General features: G+C 36.8%; 1 protein-coding gene across 1 annotated transcript in view; it reads left to right on the top strand.

The window, feature by feature from the left end:
* The window catches only part of RPS6KA5 (ribosomal protein S6 kinase A5), a 69,777-nt gene that overhangs the window by 14,942 nt on the left and 31,363 nt on the right, over positions 1-23,472 (top strand). Inside the window, exons 3-5 of the mRNA XM_019472507.1 lie at positions 1,681-1,796; positions 2,557-2,664; positions 22,206-22,289. Of these exons, the coding sequence (XP_019328052.1) occupies positions 1,681-1,796; positions 2,557-2,664; positions 22,206-22,289 (308 nt within the window). The remainder of the gene's footprint in view (positions 1-1,680; positions 1,797-2,556; positions 2,665-22,205; positions 22,290-23,472) is intronic.

Genomic DNA, 23,472 nt, shown 5'->3' with positions numbered 1-23,472 from the left:
TATGATTGAAAGAACAAAGTATTGTATCGATGTGAGTACTGCTTCTACACAAAGCCTGTCATACAAGGTTAACCTACTACTACTTAAAAAAAATATCTGAACTGTCAGATGGAGTTTATATTGAAGTAATTGATAAGTATTTTTTCTTTCCCCATTGTGTTGGTGGTGTATTTGATCTAGCACCAAGGATTTGAAGGCTGGTTATTTCATTGGGCTGTGGTTAGTGTTATAACCTGAATAGAATTAGGCTTGTTCTGCCACTCCTGTGGCAGCTTTAGTTTGTATCTGTCACAGTCTTTAGAACGGTGCCTGGGAATTCAGTTCTTACCTTGTACTAAGTTAGTGGTTCTGATTAGAAATACTTAAAAATTTGTTTCTGTTATCTTTGTTTTCTTCATGATTAGAATGCTGAAGTTCTTTTGGAAGAAGGAAGCAATTGTAAAAAGTGGGTTATTTATACTTTATTATAATTTTTTTCATATGCTTACTGATCTAGATAAATAATCTTCCTCACATTGTTTGATTCCACTAATATTCCTTCCCAAACAGAGAACTGGAGAACCAAAAAGAATAGAGAGATCAGAATGTCTATCATTTGTATATATGCTTTCTCCTTTGAAGTAGTAACTTACTTATAATAGGATTGGACCTTTTTGCACAGATTTATGTATTATACCAATGAATCTATAGAAACAATATTCAAGAAAATCTTGAGTAAGATGTTGTGGGGCATGTTCCCTGCTCTGTATATGTAGACCTCAAATACAGTATGGGGACTGTGGGGTTGCAAATCAATGGCTTTAATGTACACTGCTAGCATAAACAGCTCTACCTCTAAAATGTGTTTGTGTTGCAGTGGAGCTCTGTTGTAATAATTACTTCTTTCCCCCCCTCCCTGACTGTGGGGAAAACCCTTGTGTCATAGCCTGCAAAGAATGAAAGTGTGGTTTCCGTGAGGGAATGTATGTGGAAATAATCTTCTCCAGTAAGTTTTGCCATCAAAGCTCCCCTTGCAAAGGTTAAAACTTGTAATTGCTCATAGTTGATTATTTCACCTAATACCTGTTTTCTGAATTGCCTTTCTTGATGTCAGTCTGCCTTGATGCTCTTAAGTATTTCATAAGAGTGTACAAGTGTTCTGTTTGTAGATATCATTTGTACTCCTTTCTTTTCATATTCCTAGATAACTAAAAGACTGATTTTGCAAAAAAAAAATTAATCTTTATAATTTATGGATGTTTGAGGCTTATTTTATGGTTTTGCTGCTTATTTAAAAGTTGGTCATGTTCTTCCATCAGTCCTATGCTCTTAAGTATTTCATAAGAGTGTACAAGTGTTCTGTTTGTAGATATCATTTGTACTCCTTTCTTTTCATATTCCTAGATAACTAAAAGACTGATTTTGCAAAAAAAAAATTAATCTTTATAATTTATGGATGTTTGAGGCTTATTTTATGGTTTTGCTGCTTATTTAAAAGTTGGTCATGTTCTTCCATCTGTCCTCTAAGAAGGAAATAGAGTATTGTACAACATGATGAAATATTACTGAATTACAATAAAGTAAAAGCATCTGATCCCAGAAAATCTTATTAAATAACTTACGAAGTACCTATTAATATTCCAATAAGAAAATTAAGTTGTCAGAAAGTGAAATTATAAGGTTCTTTGTTCTACTTTTTAGACTATATAAATGGAGGAGAATTGTTTACTCACCTTTCACACAGAGAGAGATTCTCAGAAAATGAGGTGCAAATTTACATTGGGGAAATCGTTTTGGCACTTGAACATCTCCACAAGGTAAAGTAACTTTATCCTAGTGCTGATTTTGTGGAACTACAACTGTATTCTTTTCACTTCATATAAAGTTAGTAAGGAGAACTATTGTTTTAGATTGTTTGAAGTTCAAAGTAACTTTATCTAGCAATGGGACATTAGTTGTATAATCAGAAATACTTCTCAATGAAGTGTCTATTCATGCGCACCAGATTAAGGCAAATTTGTTATTTGCAAATGATTGCTAATTTTTAGTAATCCTTTATGAAATGGTGTATGTCACTAAAACTACTTAGTAGTCAACATGAACAGTGTTTGGGTTGCACTGTTGTTCAGTTGTCCTTGTTTTGATACAATTAAATAGAGTTCTGAAATTTTGGCACAACTGTAGGCATGAAGTGTTATAGTTTTCAGAGGTAGTAAGTAGATTTGTAGGCATGTGTGTTCTAGAACATATTACAGAAGCATCCATTTTCATTCGTAATGAAAGCTGAACTGAGTTTTGCACTCAACAGCAAGTATTCAGTCACTTTTAGATTGAAATGATATAGTATGACCTTTAAATTTTAAGACAATGCACAGTGTAATTTCTGAGAACTTAAGTTGCTCAAAGTTATTTCATCAAAGGCATTTTAAAATTGTCCTTTTTGAGGTGCAACTTTCAGGTGTCAGATTACCTTAATAATGGGAATTTTGCTAGCTTCGTATTTAAATGCATTCAACAGTGTCTCCATGATGCGGTTACACTGATTTGGAAATACTTTTTCTTATATTCTGTTTGCAGTTGGGGATTATATATCGGGATATAAAACTTGAGAATATTCTCCTTGATTCTGATGGCCATGTGGTGCTGACAGACTTTGGTCTGAGTAAGGAGTTTCTTGCTGATGAGGTGAGTATTTGAATCTCCAGTAAGTGTGGACAGAATCCAGCAAGATCACAAGGTCAAATTCTGTCTCACTGAAATCATAAACACATTTGAGAGGGGAGAAAAACTGCCTCTAGACTCTTACTTCATAGAACAAAATCTAGTAGTCTGTTTTACTGGGTTTTGAGCTTTCAGCTCGTTGGTCTTTGGCCTGCCAGTGTTGTCAGACATTTTTGTCTGTTCTGGTTTTCCGTGAAATGCCTTTATGCTCCCTCCTGCTGCCCTTTATGTGAAAAAGGAGAGATCCACATAAGTCTGAAAAGCCACTTACATTATAATTTTCTGATGCCTTTTTAAAAACGCTTGACTGTGCTAATACTTTGCAGTGACTAGGCAAATGGTATGCTATGACTCTTCTTTATGCTAATAATAATTAATGTATTATTATCTTGTCTCTTTCTCATGTCTTTGTGTCACTTTTGATAAGCTAAATTGCAAGCTTTTGGGATAAAAGCCTATCTCTTATTAAATATGTGCATAGTACCTAACATGGTGATCTCTGACTGTTGACGTTAGTTGTTAATTATTTGTAAGGTACAGTTTTATCTCCAAATATGCTTTTTAGATTTCAGAGTCAAAATTGCGCGGGATTTTACTTCTGAGAGAATTTAAAAATGGCTATTTTTTGGCTTTCACTTTAGGTATCAGAGGTATTGAAATCTGGGACTGTAGATCTAAAAGTCTTTGTTAGAAGCAGCAGAGGGGCTTTCTAAAAATAGATAACTGGTAGTTTCCTCTAGAATATTTGCATTTCAAATGGAGCCTGGTAGGATTTGGGAGGTACCATTTTTAGAGATACAAAATGTTACTTTCTGAAGCAGGGAAATAGTACAGATAATGTCAGTATATTGCTTTTAAATTATAGCTTGAAACCAAGGGGAGGTTCAACTGGCATGACAAGGGATTAGCAGCAGGTTGCCAGACCAGTGCAAGAGAGGAAGTAGAGATGCAGTTTTCAGCAGGAAGGAATGACAGTAAAAGGTGTGGCTAGGGAGAGTAGGACCTGCTTAGAGTTGTGAGAGAAGCTGTGCTGGGCACAAGAGACAAAAGTAAAGTATATGGAATGGTATTACTGCACCAATGGGAGGGGAAAAGGAGCAGTCCTCCAGCCTTTGAGCCAAAGTTGAACGAAGGCAAAATCTTCCCTGTGATAATGTCATAATGAATCAGGACCTTCTTTAAGTCTCAAAACAGATGGTTTTAGGAAATAGACTTATTTCTCATCTGTCATTTGCAAGCAGTGCAAGGAAAGGGGAGGACTTGGATAAGCATCAGAGATGCCTGCCCACTTTTCCCACACTCTGAATCGGATTTTGTTTCTACAGTCATTAAATAAAGCAGTCTTGCTGCTTGGTCATTTAATGTTGGTTCCTCTGACTAATCCATTCTGTTTTCAGTTATATACCTCAGAAATCTCTTCATATTTTTTCTCCTATTCTCCTTCACATTTTATATTTGTCTTCCCTGTCAGAAAAGCTCAACATTTCTAGTGTTTCTTTTAAGGAAAAAAGTAATTGCAATTGTATTGTTTGCTTTCAAAATCTAAGAAATTGTCTGCACTTGACTACAGTTTTCATGTGTACTATTGTAATTTAGCCACTGAACCTAAGCATGATTAGAATGACCCATTTACACATAGAAATTGACATTTCATATTGTATTCTCTGTAGACAATTCAGCTACTACTAGAACACTTACAATTCCCATTACAAAAGATACTTAACTTACACTTCTGAACCAATGTACTTACAAGAGGTAAAATTTGCCTGTATAACTGCATAGCTTTGTATCTGTTTTCATGCTAATTGGGTAGCACTTTTAAATAAAATTACACAACTACATAAGTCAGGTGAAAGAGTGTAGCATTTGCAATTTAATCAGAGCAGTATGCTTTCCTTTCTCCCCCTTTCTTCACGCTTTTTCCCTGGCCCACCCTGCTTCTTGCAAGAACTTTGCCATTAAAAAAGTATACATATGCAAGTGGAATTTATTCTAGTAACCCCCCTCTTTGGATTGTATTTTCTGAAAGAAGATATATTTAGGTTATTAAGAATGTATAAGAACTATCAGCAATTACAAGCATGTACTATGTTTACAATTCTTAGAGAATTCTTTACCATGTATTTATGAATTTTGGATGGTTTTGTAGTTAGGGATACTTGCTAGGAAACATCATAGTTCAGTGTTTTCATTACCCCTGCTGTAATCTGATGGTTGTTAAATATTTCCAGGTACCTGAGCAAGTAAAGAATCTAACAGAAGTTGTTTTATAATAAAAAATGTACTATTTCTTGACTATAATAACTATAGCAGATTAATTGAGTATTCAGCAACGAAGAGATGGGAAGCTGCTTTTCCTAAGCATTGAGTGAAGGGAAGCAAATGCATGTGACTTCTAGGAAAACAGAAACCTATTGATTTCTGCCATGCAGCTACTGAAGCATGAGTGTGAGGAGTGCATTGTCAAGTATCCTCTTTGTTTTACAATTATGTGGAAGTGCTTATAACATGCAAGAATTACAAATCCAAGCTGAAAGCAGTGCAGTTTTAAGAGCTCTAAAGCGTTTTATACTACTTGTTTGCTAAAAACTGAAATTTGTCTTGTACAAGTGAAATGGCATTCTGGTTTTGCCTTTGTTTTATCTTTAAAATGAAGTCCATATGCTTGTATTTGCATGCAAAAAGAAGAAATAACCTGGCTGGAATAAAGTAGTCGAATAAAAATGAATTTTCACATAGGATAGGTCAGTATCACAAGGTATTTAGGTATGAAATGACTTCGGATACTCAAATTTTATTTAATATCTCATGAAGACCTACAGTTTGACTAACCTAACCATAGAATGGGATTAGGTAAGAGATTAAGAGATTGAAATGAATAGTACCTTTTTAGTATTAAGTTTTATGGCATTAGCATTCTTAGCCCTGTGATGAATTGAAGGCTAGTCTTTCTGATTTTTAACTCTCAACTGAATTGCAAAGAAAATTGGGGTAAAAAAAGACTTTTTAGCCTTATGCTTTCATGCATCTCAGTTGAGTTCCTATCTAACTGGGATATAGAATATATTTGCACATGACAAATTATTATCGGGGGCGCAGGGGATTGATAGGACTGACAGACTTTGTATTGAAACTTCTACAACACTGTTGTGTTCATTGCATAAGTGCAATCACTTTGGTGTTGCTGTTTTTTTCAAGTCTTGCATTTCATTTACCTTTTAAAAAACCAAAACCCCTAAGTTGGTATTGTTGCCATGTTATTTCTTGTGTAGTATCTTTATCTTCTGGATTTGTGGCTTAGGCATAGTTTTATCTTTTTATCTCATTAATAGCTCTACTTGTATGCTGGAATTGTTTTGATTTGGTTAATGTCAGTTTAACCTAATCATCAGGTCTGGTCTTCATTTTAATGTTTATTGTTAAAATGCTACTTCATTTTTTAAATCTTTTTTTCCTATCACATTTCCTTTAGTTCTGTAACTACACTAAAAATCATACTTTAGTATATATGGAGACCTTTACGTCTCAGAAAAAATAATCTGAACACATTCATTGAATTATTGTAGTAGTAATCTATTCTATTGGACCATGCATAACAATTAACACTTTTCTTGTTAATTAAATCCCATAAAGTACACTTTCTTCCAGAGTACAGTGAAACGCTCAATTCTTCTGCATTGCATGTCGTCTGCATTAGCCTAAGTTTGCAGTTTTTGTGTTTGCTTAATGAAGTTTAAAAAAAATTATGTAGTAAATACTGAACATTGTCAGTCTTCAAACAATCTATCTGAGAGCATACAAGTGCCTTAATAAATCAGAGTAGATATTCTGTATGAGGGATGATTGAGTTGTAATCTTAAGTCAGTTGGATGGGTATCTCTGTACTTCTGTCTGTGTAGAATGAATAGTTTAGATACATTATTGTTTTCCCATCTGAAAATCTCTTGGTCAGAGTTGCAAGTTTAGTTATAACTGTCAGATGCTTTTCACTGTTGAATTGTTGTTTGTTTTTGTTTATTAGCTGGTTGAGTGAACATTTTATTCTGCAAAGAAAATTAATATGTAATTTTAAGACTTCAAAGGAAATTTCATTAAAGGAAAAATGATAAACAGGTGGTTAGTCCACTATGGATTTTGGTAGATGAAGTAGGAAGAGATTCGTACACATTCTTAGAGCAGTTTAAAGGTAGTCCAAAACAGAGGGAAGTGACTACAACTTGACTCTTGTTTAGTGCTGTATGAACTGTCATCTCACTTGAGTGACCTGGTAGATTAGCTGTGCATTTAGCTTTAAAAGACCCTTTATAATTGTCTAATTAAAGTGATAATGTCTGATCATTGAAATTTGATAGTGCATCCTCTGAACATTGAGCATTCTCTTGTGAAGATGAGTTAGAATAATCCATACTGTGGATGACTGTTACTAGCTCTGCTTGCGTTTTAGTTAATTGTCCAGTGATGTAGACATAGGACAGTTATAAGGAGTAGATTTACATTTCTGCAAAGAGGAAAAAGTAAGAAAGAGTAAACTGAATAGTGAAACTTGTCCACAGAAGTTAACATTTGTTATAGATCTGTCTGGACAATGAGTTATTATTTCCCTTATTTTGGAAAAGGAAACGAAACAATGGCAAAAGCTTTTTGCTTTAATTGGTGTGCTTCTGTTGGTGTTTTAAGTGTCCTGAAATTGAATGTTGAGAGCATACCAAACACTCCAAAGGCATATAACTGAACTGGACTCATTTAATTGCAAAACCAGGTCATCGGTGATCAGATGACTGTGCCTTAGCCCAAGAGGTATCCCTTTTTCAGTGCTTATCACAAAAATGATTGTGCTTTCCCGGCATGGAGCAGTAGTGCAGAAGATTGGAGAACAAAATACATTCTGTCCAGATTTTGATGCCAAAAATCTCAAAGTGCCATTAAGAACTTTTGCAAGACAGATCATGATTTCTTACAGTGACTGCTCTAAGAATACCATTTTCTTATTGTAATATACCACTTAAAAATCACATTTTGGGGAGAAATACTGATCTGTGTGTTAAGTAGCCTGGTATCTTATAATGGATCTTAGAATAATATGTTACTAGTCAACTCGGGAAAATTCTGTTTCTGTTTTCGAAGGGGGAAAAAAAGTAACTTTTTGAGGCCAAACACTGCCATCCTCATTAATCTTTTTTTCTCATAGATTTTTTTTTTAACCTCTTGAATTACTGTGAATACCTAACTTCAATGAAACTCGGGCAACCAGGTGTGAAAAACTTACATGACCAGAGATTCATAGCCATATGAAAATTAATTTAGAACCAGATGGATTGCATTTCAGCAAAATTGTCTGCTCCTACTCCTCTACCTTTTACATCTGGTGCTCTCTCATACTATAAATGTTTATTTGGCATCTCCTGTGCATTTTTTCTTTACGTTCTCTTTTTAAAAATAAATTTTTGAAGGCTTGCAGTGGCAGCCAGTAGAATTCTTCCCAGAATCAGTACTCTTTTATACCTTATAATTTTGCCTCTATTTGAAGAAAGAGAATTTTTTTCAGGTTTTGCTTTGTATACCTTACTTCTCTTTTGGTACCATTACTTCTCATCAAAAGACAATGCTTTAGAAAAAAAGTCTTCCAAAAATTGGAATTTTGAGAAAAACCTAGTACAAAACGTTCATCTGGGACAACAGTGGTACATACTTGCATTCCTCCCACGCAATAATGTGCTGTTTCTGAATTTTTTTGCCTGCAGAACTGAGACTTTTGTTTTCTCTTAGTTATTTGCTTTACAAATCCATTATCAGGAACTGATTTAAAGAATTCCTTGCAGAATTGCAATTGCATTGTACTGCAAAAGCAAACATAGCCATTGTATAAATCTGTGAAAAGTGTTTCTTGAACCTCCACTCGACATTAGGTGAGGGCTTAGCCTTGCATTGAGTTATGTTTTGGGGCCACAGCTGTAGAGGTTGCATGTTTCTTGGCTGGCGTGCAGTACCAGGTTTAGCTGTTCTTGCTCTCCCTTTTATGTGCCTGTTCTGATGGTAGCTTCTGGCAGGCGAATCTCACTCTTGCTTGAAAAATTCAGTAGCCTGATTCCATGTCTGTTTTGGAAGCAGAAGTCATTAGTGTGTCTAGCTCTGGCATGAGGTATAGTAACCAACATGGTATTTTGACTTAATTGGCTTCTTCGGGTAGGAACAGCCACCAGGATAGGATTTTTAATTAATTTCAGATGACCTTATAAATTTATCTTTTTTAATTAATTCTTCTTGAGATGACATTTCAAACTAGTGGACCTTTGATCTGCCATATTGCAACCATTCTTGGTCTAGTCTAAACCTTTACTTTCGTACTACATTCTTCATTATGATTTTGTTGAATGCAGCAGAGCAGTCTAACTAGTGTACTACTAAACATTTTTCCTGTCTTTGTTCTTCCTCCTCTGTCTCCTACAGAGATCATAGTTTTGGTCCTGAATAGAAGTTATAGCTACAGAAGCAACAGCCTACAGCTGAGAGATCTTTTGGGTGAAGCTGTACTCTTTCTGATATGGACAGCTTAATTACCCAGTGTTATGTCTGGGTATTATGACCAAAAAGGCTCCCAAAACAATTAAAATGGGGGGAGAAAAAAAAGTGAGAAAAAAGAAGCCAGTCAGTCTGGCATGTACTCTGTTGGAACAGGCTTTTTGTTTTTCATTTTAAATCTACATCACATCTTTGAACTATGAGAGGGCTTTTCTGTCAATTTTTGTATGCCTTCCTAGATTGAGACTACAATTACTGTTATTCTGGACAACTAAAATGATGGCGAAGAATGTTACAGGTCTGATTTCTATGGAAACAGGTTTTTTTTCTTGGTGCATTTCTATTTTTGAGGTAAATATCAATAAAATCACTTTAAGATAGGATGACCTCTAAGGTTCACTGAAGGTACAAGGCCTGTTTCTGCATGGAATTTAGGCTTTTCATTCTTTACTTGTGATTTTCCTGAAATGCAAAATCCATTTAGCAGGTCAGCTTGTTAGTAGCACCTCTGCTATGTGGCCTCTACAGCACTGCAAGTAAATTTCCATTTATGACAGTATTCTTCTGATTTTATCCTATGGCCCTGTTTTTCTCATTATCCTTACCAAGGGAACTGTTAATGGCTCACTTAATCAGTAGCTTATAGACAGTTTGCTGATAGCTGATGTATGAGATACTCTGTCATACTGCTGAACTCTTCAACTGCTTAAGTTCTTCGGTCTTACAATCTGTTTCTAGAGGAACTGTGGTTCTTGACTAGTTTGTCAGGCGGCAGCAGGACGGGGAGACTGCTCCCCGTGTTAGTGCGAGCTGGGAGCTGAGGGTGACAGCAAGGCAGGCATGGATCAGCATGCTCACTGACCAGTGGCGCAATCCCACAGTTGCCAAACAAGAAGATCAGAGCAAGTCCAGTGGCAGTAAGACAGGCTCAGACAACAGTCCAGTGGTTATCAGACAAGCTTGTCATGAGGAGGGAGGCTTGAGGTCAAGCCAGGATTTGAAGCTGGTGGATCAGGATCACTGAGGTACACAGCCAAGTACAGGCATACCTGCAGCAGAGCTGACACAAGGATCAAGAATGGGAATTGAGCTTCAGCTCCCAGCTGAAGGTGGAGGAGGCCCTTGACAAGGTTTCACACAAGTTACTGAGCTGCATTGTGTCAGCGTTGGTCTTGAGCACAGATGCCTTAATGCCTAGGATTGGGGAAGGAGGTTGCAGAGCCTGTTGGTAAGCTCAGGGCCCTGACATGGTTATCCTAGGAAAGTTTTCACTATTTATGCCTGTAGCCAAAACTTAAGTTATGGCTTTCAGAACTCTGATTACATCCACTCACAGCTGTACAAAATAGCAACAATAATGATACTATCCCTTGTATTCTAGAAATTCTGCTTTTTTTTTTATTTCTGATTGATGTTATTTGCTACACTACTTTGCTACCCCAGTGAGGGTCTAATTAATGCATCCTGGAAGTTAACTTCGACTTTGAAGTTCTTTTAACAAAGGAAGAAAGACAACTTTAGACTTGAAACATTTGTTTAGAGGTATAAGCAGTTAAGGAAGGTAGTTTTATTCCATCATGTTTCCCTGGGTTAGTCAAATGAAAAGCAACAGTGAGACTTCTCTAGAACAGTACAAATACTGGCATCTGTTCATACCTAGAAATGATCTACCACTTTAGGCATTTGAGGAAATTAAGAAATGGATTATATGTTGCTGTTGAAAGGACAAGAAAATTATTTCATTTGACAACATGTGAAACTCTTCAGGTGAGCCCATACCCCTAGTTAAGTCTGAGTCTTACTCCTGAATGCAGTGGCATAATATATCCTTTCTAGCCTTTACTGTCTGAATTTGCTTATTTCTCAACTAATTACATTTTTCTTCAATGACCTCATAAAAATAGTAGAATGAATGATGCTTCTGTCAACTTCCAAGTATGCATTGAATAAATTAAAATGATTAGAAGGGACCGTGTAGTGTGTATTGTTTAAAATGTTCTTCCTTGTTAACTAAGAAATTGGTAAAACCATAAAATAAAGGGTCATTTGCCGTAATATTGTGGCTGAAGCTATTCCTATTATATTGATACCGATAAATATGCATGCTAAGAGATCGCAGGAACCTCACAGAAACACATTAGCATTATTCTTCAAGAGGATTCACTGCCTATTTAGCATGTTTCCAGTACTATTACCTCTTGCTGCCATTTCTAGTCCTGAATTGGAGTCTGCTTTTCTGCCTTACCCTCTTGAGTGAGACCTTCTGTGGAAGTGTAACATGCAGGTTTCATTTGGGATGACTTGTTCATCACTGGGTGAAGTGTTACAGTCCTAGCCAGGTATCAGTTACAAGTGTTTATGCAAAGAGCGTTGGGACTTCTGCACGTTCAATTTAAATTAGTGCTAGGAGCTGTTAAATACTCTAATACAAAGTTAGATACTCGGTACCTTTTGGGACAGCCTTGCTCTCCCAAGCAACTTTTTTGCTAAAGCCTTCATGAGAGCATACTAGGGTTGTTAGTTGCCATCATTAAACCTTCAAAACAGAATGATACAGTCTAGTGTATGTCTTTTGTTTGAGCAGACTGACTTTTCTTCTGCTAGACTCTTGTAGCTGATGCAAAAGAAAGAGCAGACTTCACCACACAAAGTTAAGATCATGTGAGAAGCGTATGAGAAGTCATAGAAATTGTTCTGTGGGTTTTCTGTTCAGAATTTGTATGAAGCACTACTTAAAAAATAGAATTTTTCTTAGGTACAGTTAGTATATTGGTAATCATACCACAAAAGGAAACAGTTATTTGAGGAGCTTTACAAGCAGTTCTGAATTTATCCAATATAACCTTGCAATCTGTGACAGTATCCAGAACAATTCACAGCAGTCTTTCTGCAGATACCAGAAATACCTGGCGAGGCCAAATCTTCTTGAAGAATCTGCTGTATTAAGTTCCCTTTCTTAGTTTTGTAAAGACTTGTGAAGCATTCTGTATACCTAAAGATTTTTGTACATCAGGGAAATGTTTCCTGGCACAGTTGAAACATGCTATCCTCCAGTCTCATTGAATCACAGAATTTAGAATATCCTTATTTGGAAGGGGCCCTCAAGGATCATCAAGTCCAACTCCCGACTCCACAGAGGGCCATCTAAAAGTTAAATCATATATCTAAGACCATTTTCCAAACACTTTCTTGAACACTGACAGGCTTGGGGCCATGACCACTTCCCTGACAAGCTTGTTCCCATACTTAACCACCCTCTCAGTGAAGAATTTTTTTCCCAATATCCACTCTGAACTTCCCCTCATGCAGCCTTAAGCCATTCCCTTGCTTCCTATCACCGGACACCAGAGAGAAGAGATCAGCACCTCCCTCTCCGCTCCCCATCATGAGAACATTGTAGGCAGCAATAAGGTTACCCCTCCATCTCCTCTGCTTTTAGCTGAACAAACCTAGTATCCTTATCTGCTCCTCAAAAGTCATGCTCTCTAGTCCTTTCACCATCTTTGCCCTCCTTTGGACACATTCTAATATTTTTATGTCCTTCTTATATAGTGGAGTCTAAAACTGCACACAGTACTTAAGGTGAGGCTGCACCAATGAAGTGTGTAGTGGGACGATCTTTTTTTTGGACTTGTTAGTTATAATGTGCTTAGTGCACCAGGATATGGTTGTTCCCTTTTTTCCACCTGGGCACACTGATGACTCGTACTGAGCCTACCATTAACTGAACCCCCTAAATCCCTTTCTGTAGGGCTGTACTCTAGCCTCTTGTCCCCCAGCCTCTACATTGATCTCTCATTGCAGGAGAGATCAAATGCTTCTGGTTTCCTTCATTAGAGATTGGTTGATGTACCTAGGAAACATTAATGACTTCAAGGATGAAGGTTCTCTCTGTGTCTTTCTCCTCTTTGTAGTTTGTGGTATTCAGCAAGGATTCATCTCGGCTGAACTTCTTGTGAGCCAAAAGCACAGCATCCCTGCAGATCTTATTTACTCTAGAACAGAAGTTGAAAATGCACCACCTTGTGCAAGAATTACAATGCTGTGGAGTCAAAGAAACTTTAACATCTGCCATTCATTTCTATTCCATGTGATCCCTTCCCCAATTGTGAGTCTTATCCCTGTGTAAAGACATCTTTTTTTGGCATCTTTACTTCCCAAGAAATTATGACATGCTATGCACCTGGTAATATAAGAAGACTTACCCTCTGTCAGAGAAGAAAACTTGGGTTGTAAATACTTATGAATAACCATCAAGATTACAGATTTTCATGTGCTAGAATGTTTATTTACTAAATAGAATTCAGAGCAAGGTCTTTATATTGATCATAACTTTACCAGTTCCAAAAGGTTGGTTTGAAAATTTAAATCTTCTGGAGACTGGCTTTCTTCTTGTCATATTACATGCAGACTGCTTCCAATTTATTGTAGGTGAGAGGCATTTTCACGGAAGAGTGGTGGATTTTACTTGTAGCCCTGAGTATTTTATAGAAGTTGGAAACACAGTAGTAGCTTACTTGATTTACATGGTGTACACATTCACATGAAGTATAACCTGTTAGGTGATTGCTTAAAGAGAAGACCCAAGATATGCAGAGTTTTAGCTAAACTATGATTTTCATCAGTTTGATTTTTTCATCTGTATACCTGATCTGAAAGTTGGTATGGAGAATTTTACTACCCATGCAATAAGAAGGAATTGTCCTTGACTTTAAGTAGAAAGACCATATCTGTATTAGATTAAAAACCTTCTTTGAACTTGCTATGTGATTTCAGAGTACCTCCAACAACAGTTAAGCATTCCTCTCGTCTTGCTAGATTGTAACATTTTGAAACCTTCATAATGATGAGGTCAGATTAAGTGAATGAAGCAATTTAATTTGCCAACTAACAAGTATGGACAAGCATAGGAATCTCATAAGAATGTTGCTGAAATCTGTGGAAGAACCCAGCCAAAACACGCATAGTAATTCTATTGTTTCTCTGTAACAAAAATGTGACAAGAACCAGTAAGTAATTCTTGTCTGGATTAGAGAATTTTTCAGTGGACTTCTGGAGAGTCAGTCCTGAGAGCAGCCCTGAATCTCTTCAGTGAGCTTCTGTCTGGCTACCTGGTTCCCTTCTGTTCCATTGCACCCTCTTGCTCTGTGTCACTAGGTGCTACTCAGCCACAGAGTTGTTGCTGACAGATGAAATACATGCCATCAGGGACTGCAACTCTGACTCCCCAACTCTAGAGGTTGTCTTTGTGTTCTTCGGCCCAACAGCACTTAGTGTTTCTAGGTTTTGGTTTTGTTGTCATTTTTTTAATGTTGAATACACTAAAGGAGTAATTCTTAAGCTATTTGATTATGTTCCTAGAATATTTTATACAAATACAGAATGCAAGGAAATTAAGGTCCAAGCCAATTTAATACCTGAGAAGTGCCCTTTCCCTAATATTGTATAGTTTCCATTTCTTGAAATTCTTATGCTAGAAATGATGTGCTCTAGGATTTAACCAAGCATTTTGACTGTATCCTACCATCGCTTCTATTAGAGGAATTCTTATGTTCCTAGAATATTTTATACAAATACAGAATGCAAGGAAATTAAGGTCCAAGCCAATTTAATACCTGAGAAGTGCCCTTTCCCTAATATTGTATAGTTTCCATTTCTTGAAATTCTTATGCTAGAAATGATGTGCTCTAGGATTTAACCAAGCATTTTGACTGTATCCTACCATCGCTTCTATTAGCAAGGAATTCTTATTAGAGAACACATACAGTATTAAAGAACATTTAGAGAAGAGTAGCTGAGTTTTTATTTATTTGTTTTTATTTATTTTTTTAAATTTGCGAAATTCATTTAAGGAGTCAAATTTCATGGTTCAAAGGAATATGATAGTAGTACGGTTTCAGAATATGTCATATCTGATGTTCAGGGTAGTAGTCCAGCTCAGTTAAGAACAAAGTATTTGTGCATTAAGTAGTTGGAGAACAGAAGCAGTCTGTTCTGTTTCAAAGGTGACCTTTCATGTAGTTGAAGTGGGTCTTAATTGTGAATGCTGAAAAGAATGGCTTCTGTGAATACTTGGCTAATCCTCTGGCTAAAATACGTTTGCACAAAGACTGTTGTGAATAAAATAAGCTGTAGGATTGTAGGACCCAAGTGTCTGTTGGAGCAGTGGCACGTGTTGCTTGAATGCAATTCATCAAGTTGAAGAAGTACTTCAAAGGCCATATATTTAAACATTAAATAATATGTCTTCAAATGGCAGAATGACTGTTTTAAGACACTTGAGTGCCTTCCATATCTGCATTCACACTTTGGAGATAAAATCACAAATGCTCAAGCTCTGAAGCATTTTCCCAAAGCAGTATTTGTATGGCAAATAGATGCTCTCCTTAGGCTTGGTGCATATGGATAGAACAGTGTAGTTGGAGTATGCCTCAGTATTCTGAGCCAGATACTCTAGGTAGAGCATCTGGTTATTCTTTGCAGATGTGTTTTTCGTTTTGTTTTACCTATGTTAGTATTCTGTTAGCTAGCTTTATCTCAACTCACCCTTTCCAGCATTCATACCTCAGTAGTCTTCTTTCATGTTTTTGTTTGGGTGCTTTGCTTTGATGTGTGTTTGTTTTGTTCTCGAGGCCTCTGAAACAAAATCTTGTGGGTTCTTAAGACTTTGTTTGATCTTTTCCTTTGTTTTTGCTCCCATTTTTCCAATGGTCAAATGGCATGCTCCAGTTTGCTCAGTCTGTCTCTTGTACAAACAGCCAATTTGGCAACAGATGGGTGCATTTTGTGCTTAATGTTTGTATAGATTATATGTTTCTCTTGATGTAACTTCTAGTTACTTGCAGAAGTCTAAACAGAAATCTTATTTTCTTTAGTACTCAGCAGCAACATACTGATGACACCATTGACTCAAGAGGTACTCAGCACATCAGCCCTTGCTTGCTTGAGTCTTGAACCTTTCAATGTGGGTCATTGCTCGGGGGCTGCTTTGGAGCTCCAAGAGCTGTTCTCTGTATTTTTCTTCAGGCTGACTTGGATGCCCTGTCTGCCATGCTATGAGTAAGCATGACAATCGCAAGATGCGCTTTCCAATTATGCAGTTCTCAGTTTCCAGAGGGTATGGTTAACTTGCTTTTTTTGAGTCCCTGAACTAATGATGTTCTCTGCTTATTGAAGGAGTTATAATACCATGTAACAGTCCCTTGGGATCTTGTCCTCTGCTCTAAGAAGACTTTCTTTTTCTTTGTGAACGCTAGTTTGGCCCTGACATTCAGACAGTTGTCTACCTGTGTCCTCCTAGCTGAAGATGTCTTCAGCCAAGTATTAAAACACAGTTTGTTTCTCAGATGCAGATCTTTGGGTGCATGTGATAAAATAATGCAGGCCTTCACCCGCTAGGTGCTGGGAAACACCTGTCAGGAATCTGTTGTCTCTCTTTCTTTGCCCAGTTTCCATGCCCTTTCGGACATGTTAGGACATTGAATCAGGCATTTTCAGTGCATCTGCACTGTGTGAGTTTTTTGTGGCACTGGAAACTAACACCATCCTTTCAGCACAGTAACTTCTTAAGTCGGATGTAATGGATGTCCAAATAGTTGACTGTCAAAAGGCAGTTTGGCCCAGTAGGGATGAGCCTTTTAGGAGCATGTTGTGCATGTGTGATTCCTTGGCTCTCCTGAAGTCTCATGTAATTCCTGCGGTTTGCTTTGGAATTAACAGTTCTTGTCCCACATACCCTGTTATGACCTGTTGAACAGTTATGAGACTTAATAACTGTCTGAGCTGCCATTGCATATGTTGCTAAACTGAATTTGCATTGCTGTAGACTGGGATGTGTACTCTCAAGGACACATCCTTGTATTATAGTAGTGACTGTTTCTCTGTCAGTCAGGCTTTTCCTGTAGATGTGGTGAGTTTGATTAGTCCCTGCAGAGAAATGGAGTTTCTTCCTCTTGCTTTTTGTGCCACTGTTAATGTGCTTTTTTACTTGATGAGGGAGCTCATTAGAGAACTCTGAAGGCATAAGTCCTCTCTGAGGAGAAAAGTTTACACATATACTTTCTACAACTTCAGGTAGTTTCAAATGCCTGCCTAGCATTCCTTGGTTATAAAGCAGGGCCAAGTGGTGATACCACAAGAGCATGATGGTGCAAGACCTCCATCCTGTCAGCACTTTTGATTGAATTCTGGAGCTAGGTTTTTTTGATCTCTGGAAATGGTGTAATTGTGGTCAACCAGCCAAGGTCAGTGTACGTAGTCTTAGCAAAGAAGACACTGCTCTGAGGTTTTTTTCTTTGGTGAAGTGACTGTCTTCCAGGGCGAATGCTAATCCACATTACACCTCTCCATCTTGGACAGTCACAGAATTCTCTGTCCTAAAGCTGCTTGGTGGCTAGGGCCTTTAAACATTTCCTGGTTGGAAGACAAATTATGCCCTTTCCTTTTTGATGAAGGAAAAGGAAAATGGGATGCTAAAATAGATAACCTGGAGAAAAGGTTGCAGGGATCGTATAGACATAGTATTGAAAGTGCCCTAGTGAGTTAAAGTAGTTACATTTCACTAGGATGCTCAGATCAGTCAGAATGATTGCAAGGAACTCAGAAAGAGGGCAGTGCACTATCTTTTTTATATTGCCATAAGTGGAGTGGGAAAAGTTAGAGGTCTACCTGATGTGTGGTACTAGAGTATTTATTAGACACGGTCTGGTAATACATATAGGCACATCCACAGTGTCAGCGTGTAGCTCGTCTCAAAGAATAAGTGTTAAGGGAATATAACGTGTTTTTCTAATTTAACAAAGGGATGGTTTAACAAAGTGAACTGCCTGGCTGTCCAGGTGAACCTATCTATATTCACTGATCAGGACCTCTAACAAAATTCTCTTTGTTTCAGTGGCTTCATGAAAAGTTGTTGCACTCTTAAGCAGCTGACCAGTTTGAAGTAGCCACTTTGTATACTTTTACTAAAAACTATGCTATTGCATAAACATTCAGGAATGTTGCTGAACTTGGTAAAGAAAAAAACAGAAATCAAAACCAGCTGTTGTGTGCTAGAAGACTGAAGACTATCTCCAGATTATCTGTAAATGTGGAAGCACTGCTGATTGGGAACAAACATAATGACACTCTTTCAAAGACAAGGTCAATATTGCCATACTGAGTTCCTAGAGATGGGTTAGCCATGCTTCTGTTTCCTTCTGTTAGTGTCTGATTGCTTGCTGTTCTGCAACTCAGAAGAGGGAACCACAATGTTTAAGGCATGCATGCTGAGTGAGGGAAGAAAATGAGCATTCTGCATTATGCAAAAAATTCTTACGGTTGAGTATTTGCAAGGTGTGCGTGCTCAGTGAGAATTCACCTGTAGGTAGTCCACGTTCAGTTGTTGTTTAATAACTTCCTTTCTTGTCTTACATCTCATAACATGAAAGTATTAATAATGTGGATTCTGGAATTTGGATTCATGTTATAAAGTTGAATGAAATGTAAATTTCGGGGGTAAAATACAAAATGGGGTTTGGTTGTGGTTTTTGAAATTTTTGGGGGGGCTGCATACTTGATTTGTGAGTGAAATGTGATTTCACAAATGAATGGTGAAATACAACTTACAGTGACTTTTTGTCACAGAATGGTTGAGGTTGAAAGGGATCTCTGGAGGTCATTTGGTCCAAGCCCTCTGCTCAGACATAGTCACCTAGAGCCAGTTGCCCACGACCATGTCCAGAAGCCTTTTGAATATGTCCAAGGAGGGAGACTCTACCACCTCCGTGGGCAGCCTGTGCCAGTGCTCAGTCACCCCCACAGTAAAAAAGTGTTTCCTGATGTTCAGAGGGAACCTTCTGTGTTTCAGTTTGTACCTGTTACCTCTGGTCCTGTCACTGGGCATCACTGAAAAGTGCCTGGCTCCCTCTTCTTTGTACTCTCCCTTCACGTATTTGTACACACTGATGAGATCCACCCTGAGCTTTCCCTTCTCCAGGTGGAACAGTCCCAGCCTTTCCTCATATGCTTCAGTACCTTAATCTTCTTAGTGGCCCTTCCTTGGGTTCTCTCCAGTATGTCCATGTCTCTCTTGTGCTGGGGAGACCAGAAGAAGACAAAAAAGGAAACTGTTGTTGGAGGTAGCATTCTTTTGAAAATGGTTTTAAACGTACATGTAATGTGTAATAGTAAAGACTATTAGTGACTGCCTGTAAGAGGCATATTTAACAATGAAAAATTTATGTAAGTGCTCCTAGTGAAACTTGCTATAAAAACTGTGTTCTGTAAGTAACAGCTAAATGTAATTGGTGGGGCTTGTAATTTAGTAAAACATGACATAAATGGAGGTGTCTAACAAAGAAGTATCTAGATTTTGTGACTTCAACTGTCTGAAGTCAGGACTTCCTACAGCATCTTATGAAGGCAAATCTGTGTCAATTTGTAGTAGTGTCAGAATGCTTTGCTTTCAGACAGTTGGCTTTATTAATGTTCTTGAGAGTGCTGTAGGCCTCTGAGCTTTTTTGTGTGGTTAAATAAGAAACTGTAAATAGTTGGTATCAGAGTGTTTTTTCTTAATGGTCACCCTGTAACAGTCATAAGCTGGTTCCAACAGGGCTTCTGGAATATGGTGCTTGTATATGTAATGGCAAATCAGTGTTGATTATGAAGAAAATGCTCAGTGGGTGCACTTTTTTTTTTCCTACCTAATGCTGAGTTGCAATTTACCACTTAATTTCTTGCTGGGAACTCCACTTGTGATAATCATCTGCTTTCTTCTTGGCTCTGTTCAGCCTTGAATTTCAGCAGTTAGACCGCTTCTAAACTGAAAAGGAAGCAAGAGGTAAAGGATACAAGTACTTACCTATGTGGATTAGAAGTTGGGGTTTTTATAACCTCATTACAAACATACTCCAGAGTGTTTTCAATTTATAAATACCTGTTTGTGACTTACAGTATGAGTTTATTATATTGAAATTTAATTATAAGAAATGATTTCAAATGATTCAATACCAATTTTCTTAAACCTCCAAAATTATTTTGGGGGTTTTAAACACTGAATTTTGCAAGGGACAAAAAAATACCTCAGACATGAATTTAAGAAAGAAATAAAACTAATTTTCAAATATTGTTTCAGAAATTCTGTCTTTCATATTAAAAGCTAAAATGATTGTAAAAGGTAAAAAGTAAATATAATTGAACATCAGAACCACCAATTATGTATAGTAAGGGTTGTAATTGTACCTCGAAAAAGCTACTACTAATAGTTCTGCATGTTTTGAAATGTTTTTAGCGGGCCTTCTCACTGGCAAAAGGTACCTGAGATCATGAGGGTTCTGCTGTACCACTGTATACATCCATATACAACTCCCCAGTCTGTTTCTTGTCACTGTAGTATCTTGTAGCCTAGCTTTATTACACAATGTGGAGACAAAAAAGACATAATTTTACAGATGATTTGCTGAATTTGCAGCTAAGTAAGTGATAATAGCTTTCATCCATTTCTTTTGATATATTAACATGAATTGTTTTAATAAATCTCAGCTTGGCTGCATTATCTTTACTCTTTGGAGAGGTAGCAAGCAAAGAACAGTTTCGTTTTGTATTTTTCATTCCCCTTCCTTTTCCTTCTTCCCCTTTTTCCCCCCTCCATCTCTCCCAGGTGAAGGAAAAACGAACAGAGGGATATATGAATAGCTTTAGATTAGCTGATGCCAGGATGGAGGGCTAGGAATTTCTGAATTTTTTTTGTTTTTGTTTTTGCTTTTTATCATACTATTTTTCTTTTAGATAACAGGTACTGGAAAAGATAATAAAAGAGAAACAATATCTGTGTCAAAAGAAAGTGGAATCATGAAAAGTTTATTTTATGGTTTTGTCTCAGAAGTTAATATTTCAAGTTAATATTTGAACAAAATGAGGCCTATAACTATTTTGAACTCAGAATTTTACCCCAAAAAACCAGTCACAGTATATGTATTTTAATAAATACAGTTTAATAATATGCTGTTGGACTGTTTAATTTTTATGCCTCAGGGTAGCACTGAGCACTATTTCTACTTTTAGAAGCTTCTTCTCATTAGTGTAGTAAATTCTCTTATATAGTACCTGTTTTAAACTCCAAATCTGAATCTACAAATGTAAAACCTGACTTTTGAAATATTTGCTTTTTTGAACACTCTTCTTTAAAGGACCTATCAGGATCTCTCCCCAAAATGCTAGAAGCTTGAAGGATAAGGGAGGAACAATGTTGCATGGCCCAAACACATGTGCTTTCGTCATTAGCAAGGTACAGCATGACCTCATGTTGACCTCAAAGGTAAATCGCTAACAGGGAACAATTATACATGCCTGTGAAAGCAGCTTAGTTTTGAACATAATCAAGACAATAACTTCAGTGTGTAGAATAAAATTAAATTTACACTGTCTGCCTTTCTCTTTCTCTCCTGTCTCTCTCCAAGTCTCTTCTTGAGAGAATGTTGTGTTTTTTATATATGTGCGTGTTGCGAAAGAAAATCACTTTTCTAGAGGTCATAATAAATTCCTAAATATGGGGAACCCAAAGGATCTTGTATCCAATTTAGTCAAATTGTACATCTTACAATGAAATGCTCTTTTTGATGGAAAAATTTCATTTGTTTTCTAGAGTATTGCAGCCTTCAGAATGTGTGTCTATATTACCCTGGGGAATCTTGTGTAGTTCTGAAACGTATAGATCATTTAGACTTACGGGAAAGTTTTTTAAATATCAATACATTAATTTTTGTGTGCTTATTGTAGACTGCCACACAAACCTATGACACTATTTTTTTTGTAGATGACTAAATATTCTATAGTGTTATGTGATACATCTCTACATATGATGGAATATGATTTAGCTAGCAGTTCTAAGCTATTTGGAGAAGAATTGCTGCCAGCATTTTGGAACTTTTAGCCATATCTGTCCCATATGATTTGTATAATATAATTGTTTGACATGAATTTTATTTCCTTTTTTTTTTTTTTGCTAGAATGAGAGAGCATATTCCTTCTGTGGAACAATAGAATACATGGCTCCAGATATTGTAAGAGGAGGAGATACAGGACATGATAAGGTATGTTCTTTCTAAGTTTATTACTGAAAAGAAATTATTTCTTTAGGCAACCCTGTTGTTCAGCTTGAGGGGTTTTTGTAAAATGTGATAGTGTCTTATTTAAACATGCCTTATTTCAGGTTGTCCTAAAATAGATTTTTGCCTATATTTAAAACCATCAGTATGATGTATTTTCAGTTTTTAATCTTAAGTAAAAGGCATATTTATAAAGGTATTGTGGCTCATTTATGTTCTATTCAAAATTTGTTCTAAACGTGCAGTGGGACAAAAAAACTTAGCTGACACTTACTTCCTTTTAAATAAAAAAAACAGTTTGTAGCAGAAAAATGACTGTTTTGTGGCTAACTGATATATTGTTTTAAATTGTACATCAGGGAAATCTATTATATTTCTTGAAGTATAGAGTGGGTTATTAATGTTATAAATGTTCTCAGATTGTAAAAATTAATTCTGTTTAGCTTGAGGCTCAAGTTTTATTATGAATTAAAGTGTCAGTAATTGATGGGAAAGATCAAGACAACCATAATTCACAGATAATATTTGAAACCAAAACAACCCTACTCCCCAAATGAATTCTACAATATTAGTAGATAAATTATTCTGATTGCTCACTGTACTGAGAAGTTTTGGAGAATATTTAATCTCCGGGTTTTTGCTGTAGATTGAGTTGACTTGTCTTTCTGTTGGGGGTCGTGGAATATAGTTGATCACAGTTCCTCTTATAACAGCCTTTTTAAGCACTGGAAAATGTTATGTCACCCTCCATCTCCTTTTTCTAGACTAACTGGACTCAGTCTGACTTTGAAAAGGTTCTTTCTTCTCCTTCTCTATGCATTCTGCTTCTCTTTTGGTCTGAGTTTGCCTGTATATTTCTTCAGGTAGGGAGCATTGTAGTGGGCACAGTGTTTCAGCTAAGAGTTGGCAGTTTGATTTGCAGCAGAATGATTACCTCCCTGATTCTTCTATTAAACATAAAATAGAATGTACTTTGTCTTTTCACTTAGTCATTGTCTCACACCTACTTTGTATTCCACTATAACCTCTGCATCTTTTTCTACCGTACTGCTTGCCCAGTCATTATTAAAAATGGAATTTTACAAACTTATGAATTGAAGCTCTTTCCTGCACCCTATTTCTTAGAATCATAGAATCATTAAGGTTGGAAAAGACCTCTAAGATCATC

Source organism: Aptenodytes forsteri, unplaced genomic scaffold, assembly GCF_000699145.1.
Source record: "Aptenodytes forsteri isolate BGI_AS27 unplaced genomic scaffold, ASM69914v1 Scaffold193, whole genome shotgun sequence".
NCBI lineage: Eukaryota > Metazoa > Chordata > Aves > Sphenisciformes > Spheniscidae > Aptenodytes > Aptenodytes forsteri.
This window is presented reverse-complemented; position numbering and strand designations above follow the sequence as displayed.